The following is a 15,579-nucleotide window of genomic DNA, read 5'->3' as shown; positions in this document are numbered from 1 at the left end:
CGGTGACAGGGCTGCACCTGCCCAGGGACCCTCCTGCCCTCCGTGGGGGGGAACTGTGGCTGGGGCCAAAGTCAGGGCCTCAACCCCCAGAAAGGGGAGTTCAGCACCAGTGATGAGGGATGGGCAGGGGGCTTTGCCTGTGCCCAGGGGCTGCAGGTCATGGGCAGAGGCCGCAGTCCTGACATGGAGCTTTCTCCCCACAGAAGCACATCCCAACAGCCAAGGGGCTCAGGGGGCTTTGGGGGCCCTTCCCACTGCTGTGTGCCAGAGGCACTGGGGCTGCCCTTGTCTCCACGGGCATTCACATCCGTTGCCATTTGCATCCCGACGAGTGTTGCCACGTTCAGCTTCCACAGTTCCTGCGTCAGGGAATTCCAGAGGGACAAAGTCAGTGGAGTCGGATCCTTCCCTCCCAATCCCACAGGCACCCGGCACCCATTTGATCAAGTGGCAACTTGTCCTCCAGCCTCGAGACAGGGCACAGAGAAACACTGGTGAGGAGCTTCCCTCGGGGCACGAAATGCCCCATCCGGGGCTGCGGGCTCCTGGAGGCTCCGGGCTCCGTCTGGCTCCACGTCTGGACCCACCTCCCAAATAAAAGGGTTACGGGAGCAGCCGTTTCCTCATCGGCTGTAAATAAATGCCAACGTGCCTTATCAGTGTCCGGGATCATCGATCAGCTGCTGAGCGCTGCCAATCTGTCCCACGGCTGCAATTCCCACACCATCACCGAGCCCTCCCAGTCGCTGACCGGTGACCCAGCCCTGTCCCAACCCTGTCCCACCAGCGCCCAGTTTACGGCATCTCACCATGTCCCCGTCCCCCTGCAGCAGAGGGAGCGGAGACCTGCCGAGCTTTCCACGGCTCCTGAGCTGCTCCACAAATCCCTCCCCGGCTCCATCACCCGACGAAGCTGGAGCAGCAAATCCTGGGCTGCAGATGCCACCTGCTGGGAGCGGGGCTGGTGCCGCGGGCTCGAACCCCAGGACCCCACAGCCCCACCATGCAGAACCCCTAAGACCCCACAGCTCTGCCACTCCCAGCCCCCCTGCAGCCTCACCACCCCAAAAGCCCACAACCACGCTGTGTGGATACCCCAAACCTCCCGCAGCCACACCACCCCAAAACCCTGGCTCAGCAGAGCCACAGCAACAGCCCGTGGAGCTTGGGACCCCAGTGAGGGCCAGGCAGACCCCCTGCTCTCTCAAAAGCTGCAGCCTGGGGAACATCCTGGCCTTGAACTGAGCCCCAGGTGAGATTCCTAGCCCCTAAAATTAGAGATTCCACCTCTTGCCCCCTAAAACCTCCCCAGCATCTGCCAGCATCCAAGGGGTGAAGTCTGGGACAAATACCCTACTTGAGAGGCTTCTGTTAAAATGGAACATCCCCGTTCCTTTGTGGCTACTGCAATCTTAAGCAAATCCTGGGATATTCACTGGGAATACCCGTTTTTCCTCCTTTCGAGAGGAGGGGTCTCAACCTCTCCCCAGCTCTTTTTTTCTTCTCTTTAAAGAGAAAATAACTAACTAAATATGTCAGTCAGCTTATGAGCTTATGATATTTTGAAGCCCGAGGGTCCGGTGGGGCCACTGCCCCGGGGCTGAGAGAGGGACCGGGATCGAGGGGTCCCCGGACCGAGGGGTCCCCGTTCCGCGGGCGGGGGGCGGGGCCGCGCCTCGAGCCCCCCTCAGCCCCGCCCCTCCGCTTCCGCGTTTGTGCCGCGCGCGGCCCCGTGTCCGCCGTCGGCCGCCGTCGGCGCCGCGGCGCGCGCAGGGGCGGGGCCGGGCGGGCAGGGAAGATGGCGGAGGCGTCGCCGCAGCCGGGCCGGTTCTTCTGCCACTGCTGCTCGGCCGAGATCGCCCCGCGCCTGCCCGTGAGCGCCGCGGCCGCCGGGGGGACCGGGAGGGGCGGTGGGCGCGGGCAGGGCCGGGCAGGGGCTCCGGCGGGGCGGGCACGTGGAGACGAGGCCTCAGGGGCCCGGGGGGCCTGAGAGGCGGCGGGACCGGCGAGGGCGGGGGGGGGCCTTGGGGGCTCCACCCGTGGCACCGGGGCTCGGGGGCGTTGGGAGGGACCGGGGCGGTCCGGAGCGGGGGAACGGGGCCGCGGGGGGTAGCGGGCCGCCCCTGCCGAGGGGCAGCAGCCGGGCGGGGGCGGCGCGGCGGGAGGGGCCCTCGGCCCGGGCGGGGGGGCCTGGGCGGGGCGGCCCCGCGGCGGTTCGAGCGCTCCGACCGCCCCACGGGAACCGCCGGGCCCCGCCGCCGAGCGAGTCTGGGGTGGGGGTCCGTCCGGAAGTGACACCCCCGGCCCGGGTAGCCTTACCCTATCCGGAGCTGAGGGAAGCGCCGCGGGGTTTCTTCTCTGTCTCTCAGCAGCGTTTAATGAGCGCGAGAAAAGCCCGGCGGTGGTGTGGCTGGGACACAGGGAGGTGCGCGGGTGATACGTGGACAGAAGTGCTGTGTAGGCACCTGGGCAGGTGCTTTAATCACCCAGCGAAACCCCGTGTATGCGGAGCCTGTCCCGGGGTGGGTGGCCTGGAGCGTGGGCTGTTGGGGAGGAGCTGGTGGGTCACCTGCTCCCCGCCCGGTGTCCTGAGATGTTCAGTGTGGTTCTGAGGGTCCTGCCGGTCTCTTAGTCCTGACGCTTTTCACAGCGTCTTGTCTGAACAAGCCTTTGCTGGTTGCTGACACTGAGCTTGAAAAGCCCCCGAGGGCGAGCAGAGCTGTCCTTGGTGGGGGGCGGTTGGTTTGTGACGTGCAGTTTGTCCTTTTGCCAGGGTGGGCCGTGTTGGAGCCTTCCAGCTCATGTGTAAGTGTGAGAACAAACACCTGACTGCGCTCGTGCTGAGAACAGACAGGCTGGGGGTGGGAACCAGGGGATATTTCTGCTCAAACCCCCCATCCTGGGCTGGGCTGAGCTGGGCACACCTGGCTGTATGTGCTGGGCTGGGCAGGGAGCAGGTGGCTGTGTTTGGGGCCTCAGGGCTGGGTAGCTGTGAGTTCATGAACTTGTTTTGGGGGTCCAAGTTCACTTGGTTTCGCTCACTGACAGGAGCTGCCAAAGGAGGGACTCAAACAGCCCAAGAAACAACTAACTTTGACATTTGTGCTGTTCCAGCTGCAGAGGAATGTGCTGATCCCTGTACTCAGAGCTGGTTGTGAGCACACACACCCCCCAGCCCCCTGGAGCGGGGAGCTGAGAGGAGCAGGGTGCTCAGGCCGTGGTCATTCCCCCTGTGCTGGTGTGTCCCCACCAGTCTGTGGTGGTGGGAAGCAAAGGGGTTTTCCCAGGCAGAGGCAACTGCTGCAGCTCCCTGTGCTGGGCACCGAGGGGTACAGAGGTTCCTGAGCTCACACCTCGTGTGAGTGGTGCAGAGCCAGTTGTTTCACAGCAGCAGACAGGGGAGAGAGGGAGCAGGGACCTGTCCCAGTCTGGGCCTCGGAGCTCCTGTACCTCCCTGGGCGGGCAGGGCACGTGTGGTGGCTCTGGGCCGTGCTCCACACGGGGCCTTATCAGGGTCAGATGCAGGGACTGGGGGAGCGACCCCAGGGGTCTTATTGGGACAGTCCCCAGGGCTGGTGGCCTTGACTCCTTGGGGGAATCCCTTGGCCTGGCGAAGGGCTGTGCCAATTCCAGTGCAGCAGCAGCAGCAAAGGGAAGTGATATTATTTTTAGAAGCTCTTAAATGCCTTCTGAGCTGAGCCCGGCTCTGCCAGTGCGGGGATTTGGGGTGGTGTGTGCCCGCTGGGCACGCGGGCGGCTCTGTGGTGCTGCTGCTCCTCAAGCACTGGAAAGCGAAGCAATTCCCTTTGAGGATCTCCAGTGTTCTGGGCTGCTCTGCCCAGGACAGTGTGGTCGTGGAGGATAAATTCCTCACTAACCCCGGGGACTGTGAGGCAGTAAGAGTCACAGGCTCTGCACACACAGCCTGTCTTTCCCCACATGCTCCATTGTCAGTGCCCAGGGCACTGGGGCGGCAGCAGGTCTGTGGCAAGTGCTGGTCATGGGCGTGTAAGGACCTGGTGTGTCCTCGTGCCCCTCGTGCTGTGAACCCCAGCTTGTGTTAGTGGCAGGGATCAGCCTCCCTGAGCATCACGACACTGCCAAGCCCCTGCTGCCATTCCCACCTCGTTTCCTGGTCCCCAGAGCTGGTGTTTGAGAGCTGCTGTGCGGGGAGTGATGGGGGTTTTGCTTTCACCTCACCAGAACTGCATCAGTTGTGTCTAATGCTGTGTCTGTACCGGGGGTTAGCAGCGTCACCCTGATCGTTCTCAAGCCGAGCTCCTGCAGACTCAGGCCAAGCTCTGGCCTCGCTGGCCTGGGGAAAGCCAATGTTGGGGTTTGGGGTCTCTCTGGCTCTGGAACTGTGGCGTGTGCTGGGGGTGACCAGACCCCTCCCGTCACACCCTGCAGCTCTGAGGTACCACTTCCTTCTCTTATCCAGTGTCTCTTCTCCCACAGGACTACATCTGCCCACGGTGTGAGTCTGGTTTTATTGAAGAACTTCCCGAGGAGCCGAGGTAATGTCCTGCCCCACGCACTGGTGCTTGAGTGAGCCAGGGCTGCCTTGCTCTCTTACTAGTTCAAAGGCAAAGTTGGACATTAAATACACCGTCTCTATTGCTTCTGTACCCAAGCTTTGGCTCATCTTTCCTCACTGTGGGGTTATAGTGCTTCATTGGCAGGTTTGCAGCCACAGGTCAGTCTGCCATGGGAATACTGAGTGTCCTCCTGAGCATCCAGTGTCGCTGGTGAAGGGCAGTGCAGGAATGGGTTGATGTAAAACAAACATAAAGAAGTGATAGGGAGGCTTTCCCTATGGTGTGTGTAGCTCTGACCTGGTCTGAGTCATCAGGGCAGAGATAATCCTGGAGAGACAAATCTGGGAATGGAAAGTGCACGGACACCTCGGTGTGCGAGTAGTGAACGTGCTGGGGACAAACAGTGAAATGTTGTGGCTGAGACTTTGGACTCTGCCCTGGAGCAACGAGATCCATGTTCCTCTACTGCCCTGCTGCCACTTTTGGGACAGCTCTCTGGTGGGCAGGAGCACCAGGAATGTCTTTAAATGTTTCAGTCACATTTGTTGGCTGTGACTGGCTCTGGGATGGGCCATGGGCAGTGCAGGGACCCAGCTGGGCCAGGGGGCAGCGGGTGTTGCTGCCTACTGAGCATGGTGGTCTGCATGGCCTGGGGTTTCTGCACAGACCAGGAGATGTTTGGTCTGACCACACCAACCCTGGAGCCTAAAAATCCATCCTGGCAGATCCTGACTGTTTTGGTGATTTCCTGTAACCTTGGGAGAGCAGCGTAGTCGCTGAATCTCAGTGGTTTTGGTACTTTGAATGCAGACACATAGAGCTGGGCACTGAGCAGGCAATGTTCCTGCAGCTCTGAAAGCAGAAGCCTGACAGCATTAGGAATTTTCCCAATATCCTGAGCCGTTGGGTCACGTGCCTCTGCAATAGAGAGATTTCTTTGATTCAAGATTAGACTTACATGTGTTGGGGTCACAGCGAGCAGAACTCTTCCTGATGCTCTGGAGGCTTAGCTGATGTGTTTGAGGTGGATTGTGCAGGGAATCCTTACTTGACATTGTGGTTCAGGCACTTCTCCGCAGCTTTGTGAAATCACAACCTAACAGGGTAGGGAGAGATGGGTGAGGATGTGGGAAAATGAAGGGTTCAGGGAGGAAGGAATGAAAATTGATGTGAGCAACCAGAAAATCGGCAGCTGAAAGAAGACCAGGTTCCGTCTGGAGCTGCCCCTGCCCTGGGGTGGGTGGGAGCGGGGCAGACCTTAAAGGGAAGGGAGACAGCAAATCTTCCTGTAGAAGCTTCTGAGTCTTACCAGCATTCTTCATTCCCCACAGGAACGCTGACAATGAGACCAGCTCCTCTACGTCAGCCGCTGATCAGAGCAGGCATCCTTTTGAGGTGACTAAGTCCTTTCTCCCTTTCAACACCTTCTGCTTTGCCATTGGATTGAGTATTTTTCCAATAGTACATCGTTTAAATGTTCCCCAGATCATGACAGAATCTGGAAAGGAGGAATTAATGTCCTCCACGTGGTGCTCCTGAAATCTCTGCACGCCGTATTTTTGCTGCGTGTGTTACGTAGGACCGTCACTTGTAGCTGATTCCCGTCGTGAGGGGGCTCAGCAGGATTTGGAGAGCAGGATTTGAGTGTGTTGCTATGCAGTAGCCTCAGCTCGGAAGCAGCAGTGACACAACAAAGGGAAACCAGGGAACTGTGATTTGGGTTTTTTCTGCCTTTGTGTGCAGTTCCCATGTCCGTTGCTCACTGAGCTGCTGCCAAGGGCACACCGGTCCCAGTGTCACCGCAGGCCCGGGGTCGCTGTGGGAGCCGAGGGCCGTTTCTCTCGTCACAATCTGTTCTCTGCATTCCCTCCCTCTCAGAACGTGGATCAGCACTTGTTCACCTTGCCCCAGGGCTATGGCCAGTTCGCTTTCGGGTTCTTTGATGACAGCTTTGAGTTTCCGTTTGGGTCCAATGTGCAGCCGGAAGACAACCGGGACTCGGAGAACCGGCGGGAGCGCGAGCACCAGTCCCGGCACCGCTACGGCGCGAGGCAGCCCCGCGCCCGCCTGGCCACGCGCCGCGCCTCGGGCAGGCACGAGGGCGTCCCCACGCTGGAAGGGTGAGAATCGTGTTCCTCACTGATGGGACTGACCTCGACATCAGCCTGTGCCTTTTCCCCCGGGTTGGGGAGCAGCGTCCCAAAGCTCTCCAGCACTGCCTTGGGTGCCAGCTGTGCCCCAGCTGGGCCTGATGCTGTTGGCAGCTCCTGCCTGGGGTCTGTCGGGGCTATTTCACATGAGCAGTGGCATGGCCTGTGGCTGGGACTTTGTCCCGCAGTGGGAAAATATTCCCTGGTCGTTGCCAAAGTGTTGTACTCACTGTGAGGGGAAACAGCAGAAAGCACCAGATGCTGTTTGTGTAACTGCGTCCTGGGAGCCACTCAGTTCGTGCCAGGAATTGTCCCCTTACGAATCAAACACTGAAACTTTATCCATGGCCTATCACTCTATAAGCTGCAGTTGCAATTGCTACAGGGAATCTTTTCTTTCCCCTGACAATGTGACAGTATTCAGCCTCTCCCTCCACGTCGGGGTGCTGGGCTGGGAGCCAGCAGACTAATTCTTACACAATCCTGGTTTTCTTGTCTTTCAGAATTATCCAGCAGCTGGTCAATGGAATTATTGCACCAACCACAATTCCAAACCTAGGCCTGGGCCCTTGGTGAGTTGGAGGATGTGCTGCTCTCTCTGGCAGTGTCTCGGTGGTGCTCCCGGATGAACTCACTTGCTGTCCTTGCTCTTCAGGGGAGTCCTGCACTCAAATCCGATGGACTATGCCTGGGGTGCCAACGGCCTGGATGCGATTATCACACAGGTAAAACTGGGACTTAGCAGAGTCTCCATCCTCCTGTGCAGTGCTGCAGAAGGGGCAGCACCTGTGGTGGTGCAGGGGGCGAGGGACTGCGAGGGCAGGAATGGGAACCGGGGTCTGCAGTGTGGGCGATGCGGGGCCCAAGTGCACTGGCTCAGGAAACATTCTCTGGATTCTCTGTACTGCTGAGCTCACCTCTCCCTTCTGCCTGCCTGGCCGGTTGTTTTTCCAGTTACTGAATCAGTTTGAAAACACTGGACCACCGCCAGCAGACAAAGAGAAGATCCAGGCCCTCCCCACCATACAGATCACACAGGAGCACGTAGGTATGTGTCTGCTCCAGGCAGTCATGCAGAGAGAGCTCCCTGGAAGCTCTGTGTAATGTTTTCTTGGGACTTGAATTTTGTCTGCTTGTACCTTCAAGGCCTAAAACATTTCAAAGACGGGAGAGAGCTGAAGTGGCTCTGTTACACTCACAAGAAAAAAGAGCAGTGCAGGCTGGATGGATTTGCCCTGTGGTGGCAAACTTGTGAGAAGTTCAGATGGAAAAGCAGAAGGGAGGGGAAGGATGAGGCAGACCCGGGGCAGGGGGAGGTGGCGTGGTGGGGGAGTGACTGCAGAGCACCAAGCTTTCCTCTCGGCAGGGTTGGAGCAGTGCCGGGGAAGGGGAGGGAGTGATGGGTCCTGAGTTGGGGGCTTTGTCTGTCATTCTCTCCTCCATTGCTCAGCTGTGCTTGGCTTTCCCTGTGCGATGCAGATTCCGGGTTGGAGTGCCCAGTGTGTAAGGAAGACTACACAGTCGGGGAAAACGTGCGGCAGTTACCGTGCAATCACCTGTTCCACGACGGCTGCATTGTCCCATGGCTGGAGCAGGTGAGTGTGGGGGCAGTGCCCAGGGCCTGCAGCACCTCTGCTCCCCTCTGTAAATATTTTCCTACCTCTGTTGTGAGGCTTGAGCCATGAACAGCCTTCGATCAGAGGACGGAGTGTCATCCCAGCCTGTTCCTCGAGTGCTGCTCCCGTATCGTGTTTCTAATCAGTTTTCCATATTTCTTGTTTTGTTTTTGTCTGCTCCTCAAAGCATGACACGTGTCCCGTCTGCCGGAAAAGTTTAAGTGGACAAAACACTGCCACAAACCCCCCAGGACTCACAGGGATGAACTTCTCGTCATCCTCCTCCTCCTCCTCTTCCTCCAGCTCACCAAGTAATGAAAACTCATCGAACAACTCATGAATCTTAACACACCCTCTGTCCCTGGGGCCCCCTCCACTGTCCCCCCTCCCTCCCTGGCCACCACAAGCAGCCAAAGGGGCTTCCAGAGCAGAGCGAGGGGAGGGGACAAGGGGGGAGCAGTGCCCCCAGAATTCTCTTTTGATTTCTGAAGACACGGAGACTCTGGGTCCTTCAGAGATGAGAAGCCTCAAGTTCTGTGATGAAAAAGGGGGGAAAGAGCTCTGTCTGTCAATAAAAACATCCTCTGTGCGTGGACTTTACCCGTTGCAGTGCGAGGCTGCCGCGCTCCCAGCTGGGAACCCCGAGGTGCTGAGCGAGTGGTTGAATCCCAAAAGGAAAGGTTGTTTGTATGGGTTTGAATTTGAGATCCCTTTCTTTTATTTCTTTTGCTCCTCCTCCCCTTGGATACTCTCTTTTCTGCTTTGGAGATTGAAGTCTAAAATGGAAGCGTAAGGATGCTGCCTCCCCTCCAGGATCTTCAGCTGGGGAGGACCAGTAGCTCTCACTGAAACAGGAACTCTCAAATAGACCCCGGGATCCTTCCCTGTCCCATCTCGAGTCCCATTTATTTTTCTTTATAACCTCGCCCGCTGATACTCAACACTGAAAGGGTTTTTATAATCTTAAATTATTACTGCTGTCAATAAATGGACATTTCAGCTCTGCGAGCCGTTATGCATGGTTTGAGGAGAGCTACAGGGTAAGCTCCGAGGCCGCCGAGCCACCCCACCTCCCCCGGGCAGGCTGGGCCTCTCGGAGCCCTCCCACGTGCTGGGAGCTCTGGGCTCTGGTGGGAGCCGCTGCCAGCCTGCAGGGCACTGCACAGTGACCAAGGATCGCATCTGGAAGCATCCTCGCCTGGTCTTTTCTATTTTTTACATCTCTGTGTTGCAGTCCTGCCCCCCTCGCAGCCGGGGCGGGCTGTTCCGCTGGGCCCACGCAGGACTGGGTGTGCAGCAGAGCGAGGACCAGCAAATCTCGTTGTGACTGAGTAATTACCAGGAAAACAACATTTTTTGAGAAAAATGTATTGCAAAACTACTTAAAATAGAGCTGATTAAAAAAGGAGAGAGAGAAAAATACCCAGGTATGTTTGTGACTCAGTTTCTGTGACAGAGCTGGAGCTTGGAGAATGACAAGAATGCGACCGGTGTGGGCAGTCGCTCCCTGCCATGTCCCTGCTCCCCAGGCCTGGAGGCACGAGAGGACCAGAGCCCTGGTGCTCTCGCCCTCTGTCACCAGGAGCCCTTTCCCCTCGCAGGGACTTGGGGCAGGCAGCAGATCTCCTGACGGGCCAGGGTCCACGATGGAGCCGCGCATCGGGATCGTGCTGTGGCAGAGGCCAGAGCAGGCGAGGGGGACTGTGCCCCTGTGGGGGTGGGCAGAGGGTTTGGCAGTTTGGGGGGCTCCCTGCCTCTTCCCCTGGCTCTTGGGGCCTTGGGAGTGGGCTGGGACAGCTGGGGAAGGTGCTGGTGCCAGCAGAGCTTGGGTGTCTCTTCCAGAGCAGATTCACCCCAGACCTGACCCTTCCTCCCAAGAGCTTCCTGGGAAGGGACAAGATCCTATAGGAGGGGGGAGGCCAGTGGCTGATTTGGCCATTTTTGAGCCATTTCAGAACACAAGAAGTTGATTTGTTGGAGAAAGTGTCCCCGGGGTGGGTGGCAGCAGCTCTGCCGGGGCCAGGAGCTGACACAGAGCGACTCGCCCGGACTGTTTTTCCTCCTTGGCTTGGCAGGGCAGCACAGCGGCGCCTTTCATCTCACAGGATGAGGGTTTATCTCAGGACTGGTGTGTCGTGGTTAATGGCTCATCCTCTGCCGAGGGTTGAGCCAGGAGCCTGGTCTGGGGAAGTGGGTGGCAGCAAGAAGGTCCTGGCTGAACCTGCGTGAGTCCATCGGCTGGCCCAGCACCAAGGGAAGGCTTTGCTGTTTAGTCACCTAACCTGGAAAAACCTTCCCTCTCCCACCATGTTTCTGCTACAGCAGGGGTTGCTGGCTCCCCTGTTGCTCAGGGTGATCTCTCACTTGTCAGCAGCGCTTGGGTGGGTTTTGAGTGGGCAAAGCAAAGCCCCAGGTAGGTGTGTGGCAGTTGCCACCTGCCTGGCAGGGGCTTGGGGCCAGTGCCACAGTCACCACACAGTTAACACGGTGGTGTTCCCTTTCAGAGTCGTTTGGAGCTGGTTGGGTCGGAAATGGAACAAGTTTGGTGGTTTTTGCTGGGGCCATTGCTCTGTGTGACGTGACGGTGACCGGGCTGCTGGGCCTGGTCACGGCGGGTGCGAGGGTGGCGCAGGGATGTGCCCTGGCTGGGAAGCTGAGGTGTGGGTGCTATTCCTGGCCGTGCTCCCCTCCAGGCGAGGGGCTGGTCTTTGTCACTGTCCACTGTCCCAGCTCCATATTTGCTGGGAATGATGGTGTGAAGCTGGGCTGCAAGACCAGCATGGGCTGTAGCCAGGGACAGCCCTGGGGCTGCGTCTGCCTGAGGATCCAGGCTGGCTCCTGGTTCTGCTCCTCCTGCTCCCTCCTTTGTGCTGCTGAACCATCATTGCTGTTTTCCTGTGGGGTTCTCGATGCAGAACTCGATGTGGCAGGGGACCAGCCACGCTCCCCGCTGGTGGCAGCAGGGATGACACTGGGGGCTGCAGCCACGACCTCAGGGAAGCCAATCCCTCCCATCCCAAGCCAAGTCCACCATCAAAGCTCCAAGACCTGCTCCTGTTCCATACCATGAACGCAGCTTTAATTGCCATGGGTGCTCGAACACAGACAACCGGCTGGTACATCCCAGCCCTGCGGAGATGCCATTAGCAGACCCCAGGCCCTGCTCCAGGCACGCCCTTGGCCTTGGCACGCGGTGGCCACACTCCCCAGCTGTGCCACGCCAGCTCTGCCCCGGTGGGATGGCGGGACAGCCCCAGCCCTGCAAAGCCAAGTCTGGAGCATCTGCCTTCTGCATCCATCCTCCACCATGCATTAAAAATAAAGCAATAAATAGCAAAAAATAGATATGTACATAAATAAAAGAATCCTTTCTTGTTTTTTTTCCTACAGGACTGTCCGGAGCTGCTTGTGGCGCTCAGCCAACAAGCATGGGGAGAAAGTGTGTGGAGAGGTGCTGCCGGCGTGTCTTGCCCCCTCGCTGTGGCCTGCCCTTGCTGTTGAGGGAGAGGAACATGGGGCGGCCGCAGTGCCGCCAGCGCAGCGACGCGTAGGTGTTGTAGCCGTTCTCCTCGATGCGCTCTGTGAACTTGCAGTTGGGGCTGAACTCCTTCTGGCAGAGAGGGAAGGGGGTGAAGGGTGGCTGTGCTTGGCTGGGGTCCCTCGGACCCCAGGTGGGGCCGGGCAGGACCCTGTGTCCCCAGGGGTCAGAGGGCTCGGTCCCTGCTGGGGAGCATGTCAGGGCATGGAAAACCAGAACCCTGCTCCTGGGCACCGGTCCCAGCAGGTCTGGGACCCCCTGTTGCAATTCTGTCCTGCACCTCTGACCCCAGTGCAGTCCCTCCCAGGAGGCAGCGTCCGACCTACCGACCCGTAGAGCCTCCCCCGCTTGTTCATGGCCAGGTAGAAGCCGGTGTGCACCGCCCGGATGGCCACGACGCCGACACGCACCGACCGGATCTCGACGATGGCTGTGGGACAGGGAGGCCCAGCATGAGCCAGGGATCCTGGGGCTGTGGCCACAGTGTCCCCCCAGAGGGATGGGGTTGCTGATCCTTGCCCACAGCAGGAGCAGCCAGAGGGACAGTGGGAACAAGAGCTGCGGCACAAGCTGGGAGTGGGAGGGGGAACTTCTGATCCAGAGAGGGTTTGATCTTTACTCTTCTCCCCAGGGTCCAACTGCTTCCCAGGAGCTGGGCTGTATGGGAGCAATGCCAAGCACAACCTCCACTTGCCCAGTGCCAACCTCGTGTGTGTCCTCCCCTCGTTGGCAGCTCTGCAAACCCATCTGTCCCCAGTGGGCCTGTAGTGCCTCAGGGACACGACCTGCCCCCCTCAGTGCCTGGCCCTGACACATGCAGGGCATCGAGGCTGGCACAGCCCTTGGAGGGGCAAAGTGTGCACGGGGGTGGCACACACAGGGCGCACCCTGTGTTATGGTGGATGGAGGCACGTGGGCAGAGGCGTGAGGGGGCAGGAATGGGGCTGGAATGGTGCTGCCCGAGGCTGCTGGTGCTGACTGCCCGGCTGGCACAAGCGAGCATACACAGCTCTGTGCCCAGTACTGTGGGCTGGAGGATGCAGCAGTGCTGCAGGATGAGCCCAGGAGGTGGCTGCAGCCAGGCTGTGAAGCCACAGCTGGGCTGGCGTGTGTGTGCCCGACCGCCGAGCTCCAGCACGGCCGCTAATGGGAAAGGCATGTGGTCAGACCAGAGGCTCTGGCATGGGAAACACCCAGAGCATCATCAGGGCTTTGGATTCCTGCACTGCCCCACGCCAGCCAGCCCGGAGTGCTGCTGCCCGCCCTGCTGCCCACCAGGCACACGGCACAGTGGAAAGGGGAGAAGGAATCTCCAGGGGGAGCAAAGCGGGCAGGGCAGGGGGCAGGGCAGGAGCCACAGCAGGATCTGCCCATGGGCACCACTGCAGGGACTGCCCCGGCTGGACAGGGAGGGAGGACACACAGAGGCTCTGGTTGGTGGTGGCACACACAGTGTGGGGGGCTGCAGCCCCTGGGCAGGGGCTTTCACCAGGCGCCAATCCCCCGGCATTGCCAGCATCTGCAGGGCCGGGCCCAGTGAAGCCACTGATGAGCAGCAGTGGAGGAGAAGAGCTGTGAATCTGTCCTGCTGGATCACAGTCTGGAGCTGATGCTATTTATAAGAAAGGACTTGTGCTTTTCTAAAAATAACCCCCCGCTGCTGTCCCCAGCGCCCTGGCCGGCTCTGCCGTGATTTGCTTGCAAGTGCTTGGCCAGCGCCTGCCCAGAGACAGCTCCCAGTGCCCCCAGTCTCACACTCTCAGCCACCAGAGGGGTCCCGAGCAGGCTGGGGCAGAAGCAGGGCCTGAGGTAGGGGAGTCCCTGGGAGATCCCCCGCCAGCCTGCAGCTGCCAGTGGGGCTGGTCCAGCAGCTTCTGCGAGGGCTGTGGAGGGGAGCCCAGCCCAGGCACACAGATAAGCAGAGTGAGCCCCGTGCAACAGCCCAGGGCTGCTCTGCCTGCCAGGCCCCATGGCCGCCCAGCCAAGGGAACGTGTTGGGGTGCTTTGTCTTGGCAACGTGCCTGGTCGGGACTCCCAACAGCCTCTGACACCACAGGAGGGTTCCCTGGGCTGGGCTGGGCTGACCTGGGCTCCTTCATCCTGTGCTGGCCAGGAGACAGGACCAGGACGTGGGCTGGGGGTACTGCATCCCTCCTGCCCCAAGCCCCAACACCCTGCCAGGGCACCCCAGGGATGCTCAGGCATCCCCCTTTCCCAAGGCCCCTCCCATCCAGCCACTGTTCCGCCAACCCAGTGCCCTCTCCCTGTCACAGGGGCTGAGACTCCCCACCCAGATGGGCTGAAACCTGGATGCTTGCAGCCCTGACTCTTGCTGAAGAACATACAATGGGTGCCAAGTCCTTGGGGACTCTGGGAACTCTGCCCCTCTGCCCACCCAGATATCCCCGTGCCAAGCCCCAAACCACTCCACAGGCAGCGGCTGTGGAGTGGTCCCGTCCAACAGGGTTGCTCTACTCTCCTGCACCTGAGGGATGCTCCGTTCTGGGACCAGCATCACCGTGAAGCTTCCTAAGTCCCTCCTCCTCAGCCTCTATCCTCCTCAGTGTGTTTGCGGGGATAGATCAGATCCCCTCAGTCCACGCGGAAGGCGGGGCAGGCGGATGCCCTTATGCCTGCGCTGGCAGGACGAGATGGGACAAGGGACCAACACCCCTCCCCCGGTCACCCCAGCAATGCCGGGTCCCCACACAGTGCCCGCCGGCCTCCGCGCCCCTCTCACGGCTCCCACGGTGCAGCGGCGGCCGAGCCTCGGGAAGGAGCTCCCGGGGCGAGGGCAGCCGGAGCAGGTTGTACTCGAGGAGTGACGTGTCCCGCCCGGCGGGGACGGAGGGGACAGCGGGGACGGAGGGGACAGCGGAGACGGAGGGGACAGCGGGGACGGAGGGGACAGCGGGGACGGAGGGGACAGCGGAGACGGAGGGGACAGCGGGGACGGAGGGGACAGCGGGGACGGAGGGGACAGTAGCTCCCGCCGCTCCCGCGCCCCCAGAGGAGGAGGCGCTTTGGCTGAGGTTCCCCCAGCGGGAGGAGCTGCGGGCGATCTCCGGGCCGGGCACGGAGGGTCCCGTCGCCGTCCCGAGGCATCCCCGTCCAGCCTCCGCCCCGGCGGCGCCCGCCTCTGCCGCAGCCCCGGCACCCGGCGGTATCGGGCTCTCGCCGCCGTGGGCGAGGGGCAGCCGCGGGGGGCGGCCCCAGGCCCCGGCTCTCCCCGGCCCCGGCCCCGGCCACACTCACTGCCCGGCCGCTCCCTCCAGCGCGTCCCCTCCACGCCGCCGCCGCCGTCGATGCGCAGGAAGAAGCGGGTGGCGGAGAAGAGTCGCCGCCAGCGCACGTCGCCCTCCAGGTGCCCGTAGCTGCGGGGGGGTCGCCGGCCGGTCCCGGTGGCACTGCCCGGCCCCGGTCCCGCCAGCACAGCGAGAGCCCCGGCGAGGCAGGCGGCGATGGCAGCGGGGCCCCCGCGCCTCATGGCGGCGGGCGGCGGGCGGGCGGCGGGCGACAGGCGACGGGCCATCGCCGCGGCCGCGACCGGCGACCGGCCCCGACGGCGCGGGAGGCCGGGGAGGGGCGGCCCGAGAGGGGCGGTGGCCAAGGGGTGAGGCGGGGCCGGGGGCGGGGCCTCTCATTCATAAATCCGCGCCCCGACGGCAGCCCCGGGTTATCGGCCGCGGTCACTCGGCTGCCCTGGGGCACCCGGCTGGGGACCGCACGCTCCACTA

The 15,579-nt window shown here is 60.9% G+C and overlaps 2 protein-coding genes across 3 annotated transcripts; one reads left to right on the top strand and one right to left on the bottom strand.

The window, feature by feature from the left end:
* The first annotated feature begins 1,780 nt into the window (after positions 1-1,780).
* On the top strand, positions 1,781-9,307 carry RNF126 (ring finger protein 126). Its single transcript, XM_027713149.2, has 9 exons — positions 1,781-1,873; positions 4,459-4,517; positions 5,870-5,933; positions 6,417-6,658; positions 7,192-7,260; positions 7,344-7,413; positions 7,643-7,736; positions 8,168-8,283; positions 8,492-9,307. Exons 1-9 carry the CDS (start codon positions 1,799-1,801, stop codon positions 8,642-8,644), a joined length of 942 nt encoding a protein of 313 aa, XP_027568950.1. The 5' UTR covers positions 1,781-1,798; the 3' UTR covers positions 8,645-9,307.
* A 2,350-nt stretch (positions 9,308-11,657) lies between these two features.
* On the bottom strand, positions 11,658-15,397 carry FGF22 (fibroblast growth factor 22). Of its 2 annotated transcripts, none has more exons than XM_027713151.2 (3): positions 15,098-15,397; positions 12,169-12,272; positions 11,658-11,914 (listed from the first exon to the last, which is right to left on the bottom strand). In XM_027713151.2, the coding sequence occupies exons 1-3, from the start codon at positions 15,372-15,374 to the stop codon at positions 11,720-11,722; spliced, it is 576 nt and encodes a 191-aa protein (XP_027568952.1). In that variant the 5' UTR covers positions 15,375-15,397; the 3' UTR covers positions 11,658-11,719. The 2 variants fall into 2 exon arrangements, with proteins under 2 accessions (XP_027568952.1, XP_039242340.1); XM_039386406.1 differs by having other exon boundaries at positions 11,658-11,911.
* Between the last annotated feature and the right edge of the window lie 182 nt (positions 15,398-15,579).

This window comes from Pipra filicauda, unplaced genomic scaffold (genome assembly GCF_003945595.2).
Source record: "Pipra filicauda isolate LSUMZ 115617 unplaced genomic scaffold, ASM394559v2 scaffold482_size497672_pilon, whole genome shotgun sequence".
NCBI classification, from domain to species: domain Eukaryota; kingdom Metazoa; phylum Chordata; class Aves; order Passeriformes; family Pipridae; genus Pipra; species Pipra filicauda.
Note: the sequence above shows the minus strand (reverse complement) of the source record. Positions and strands in the feature narration are given on the sequence as shown.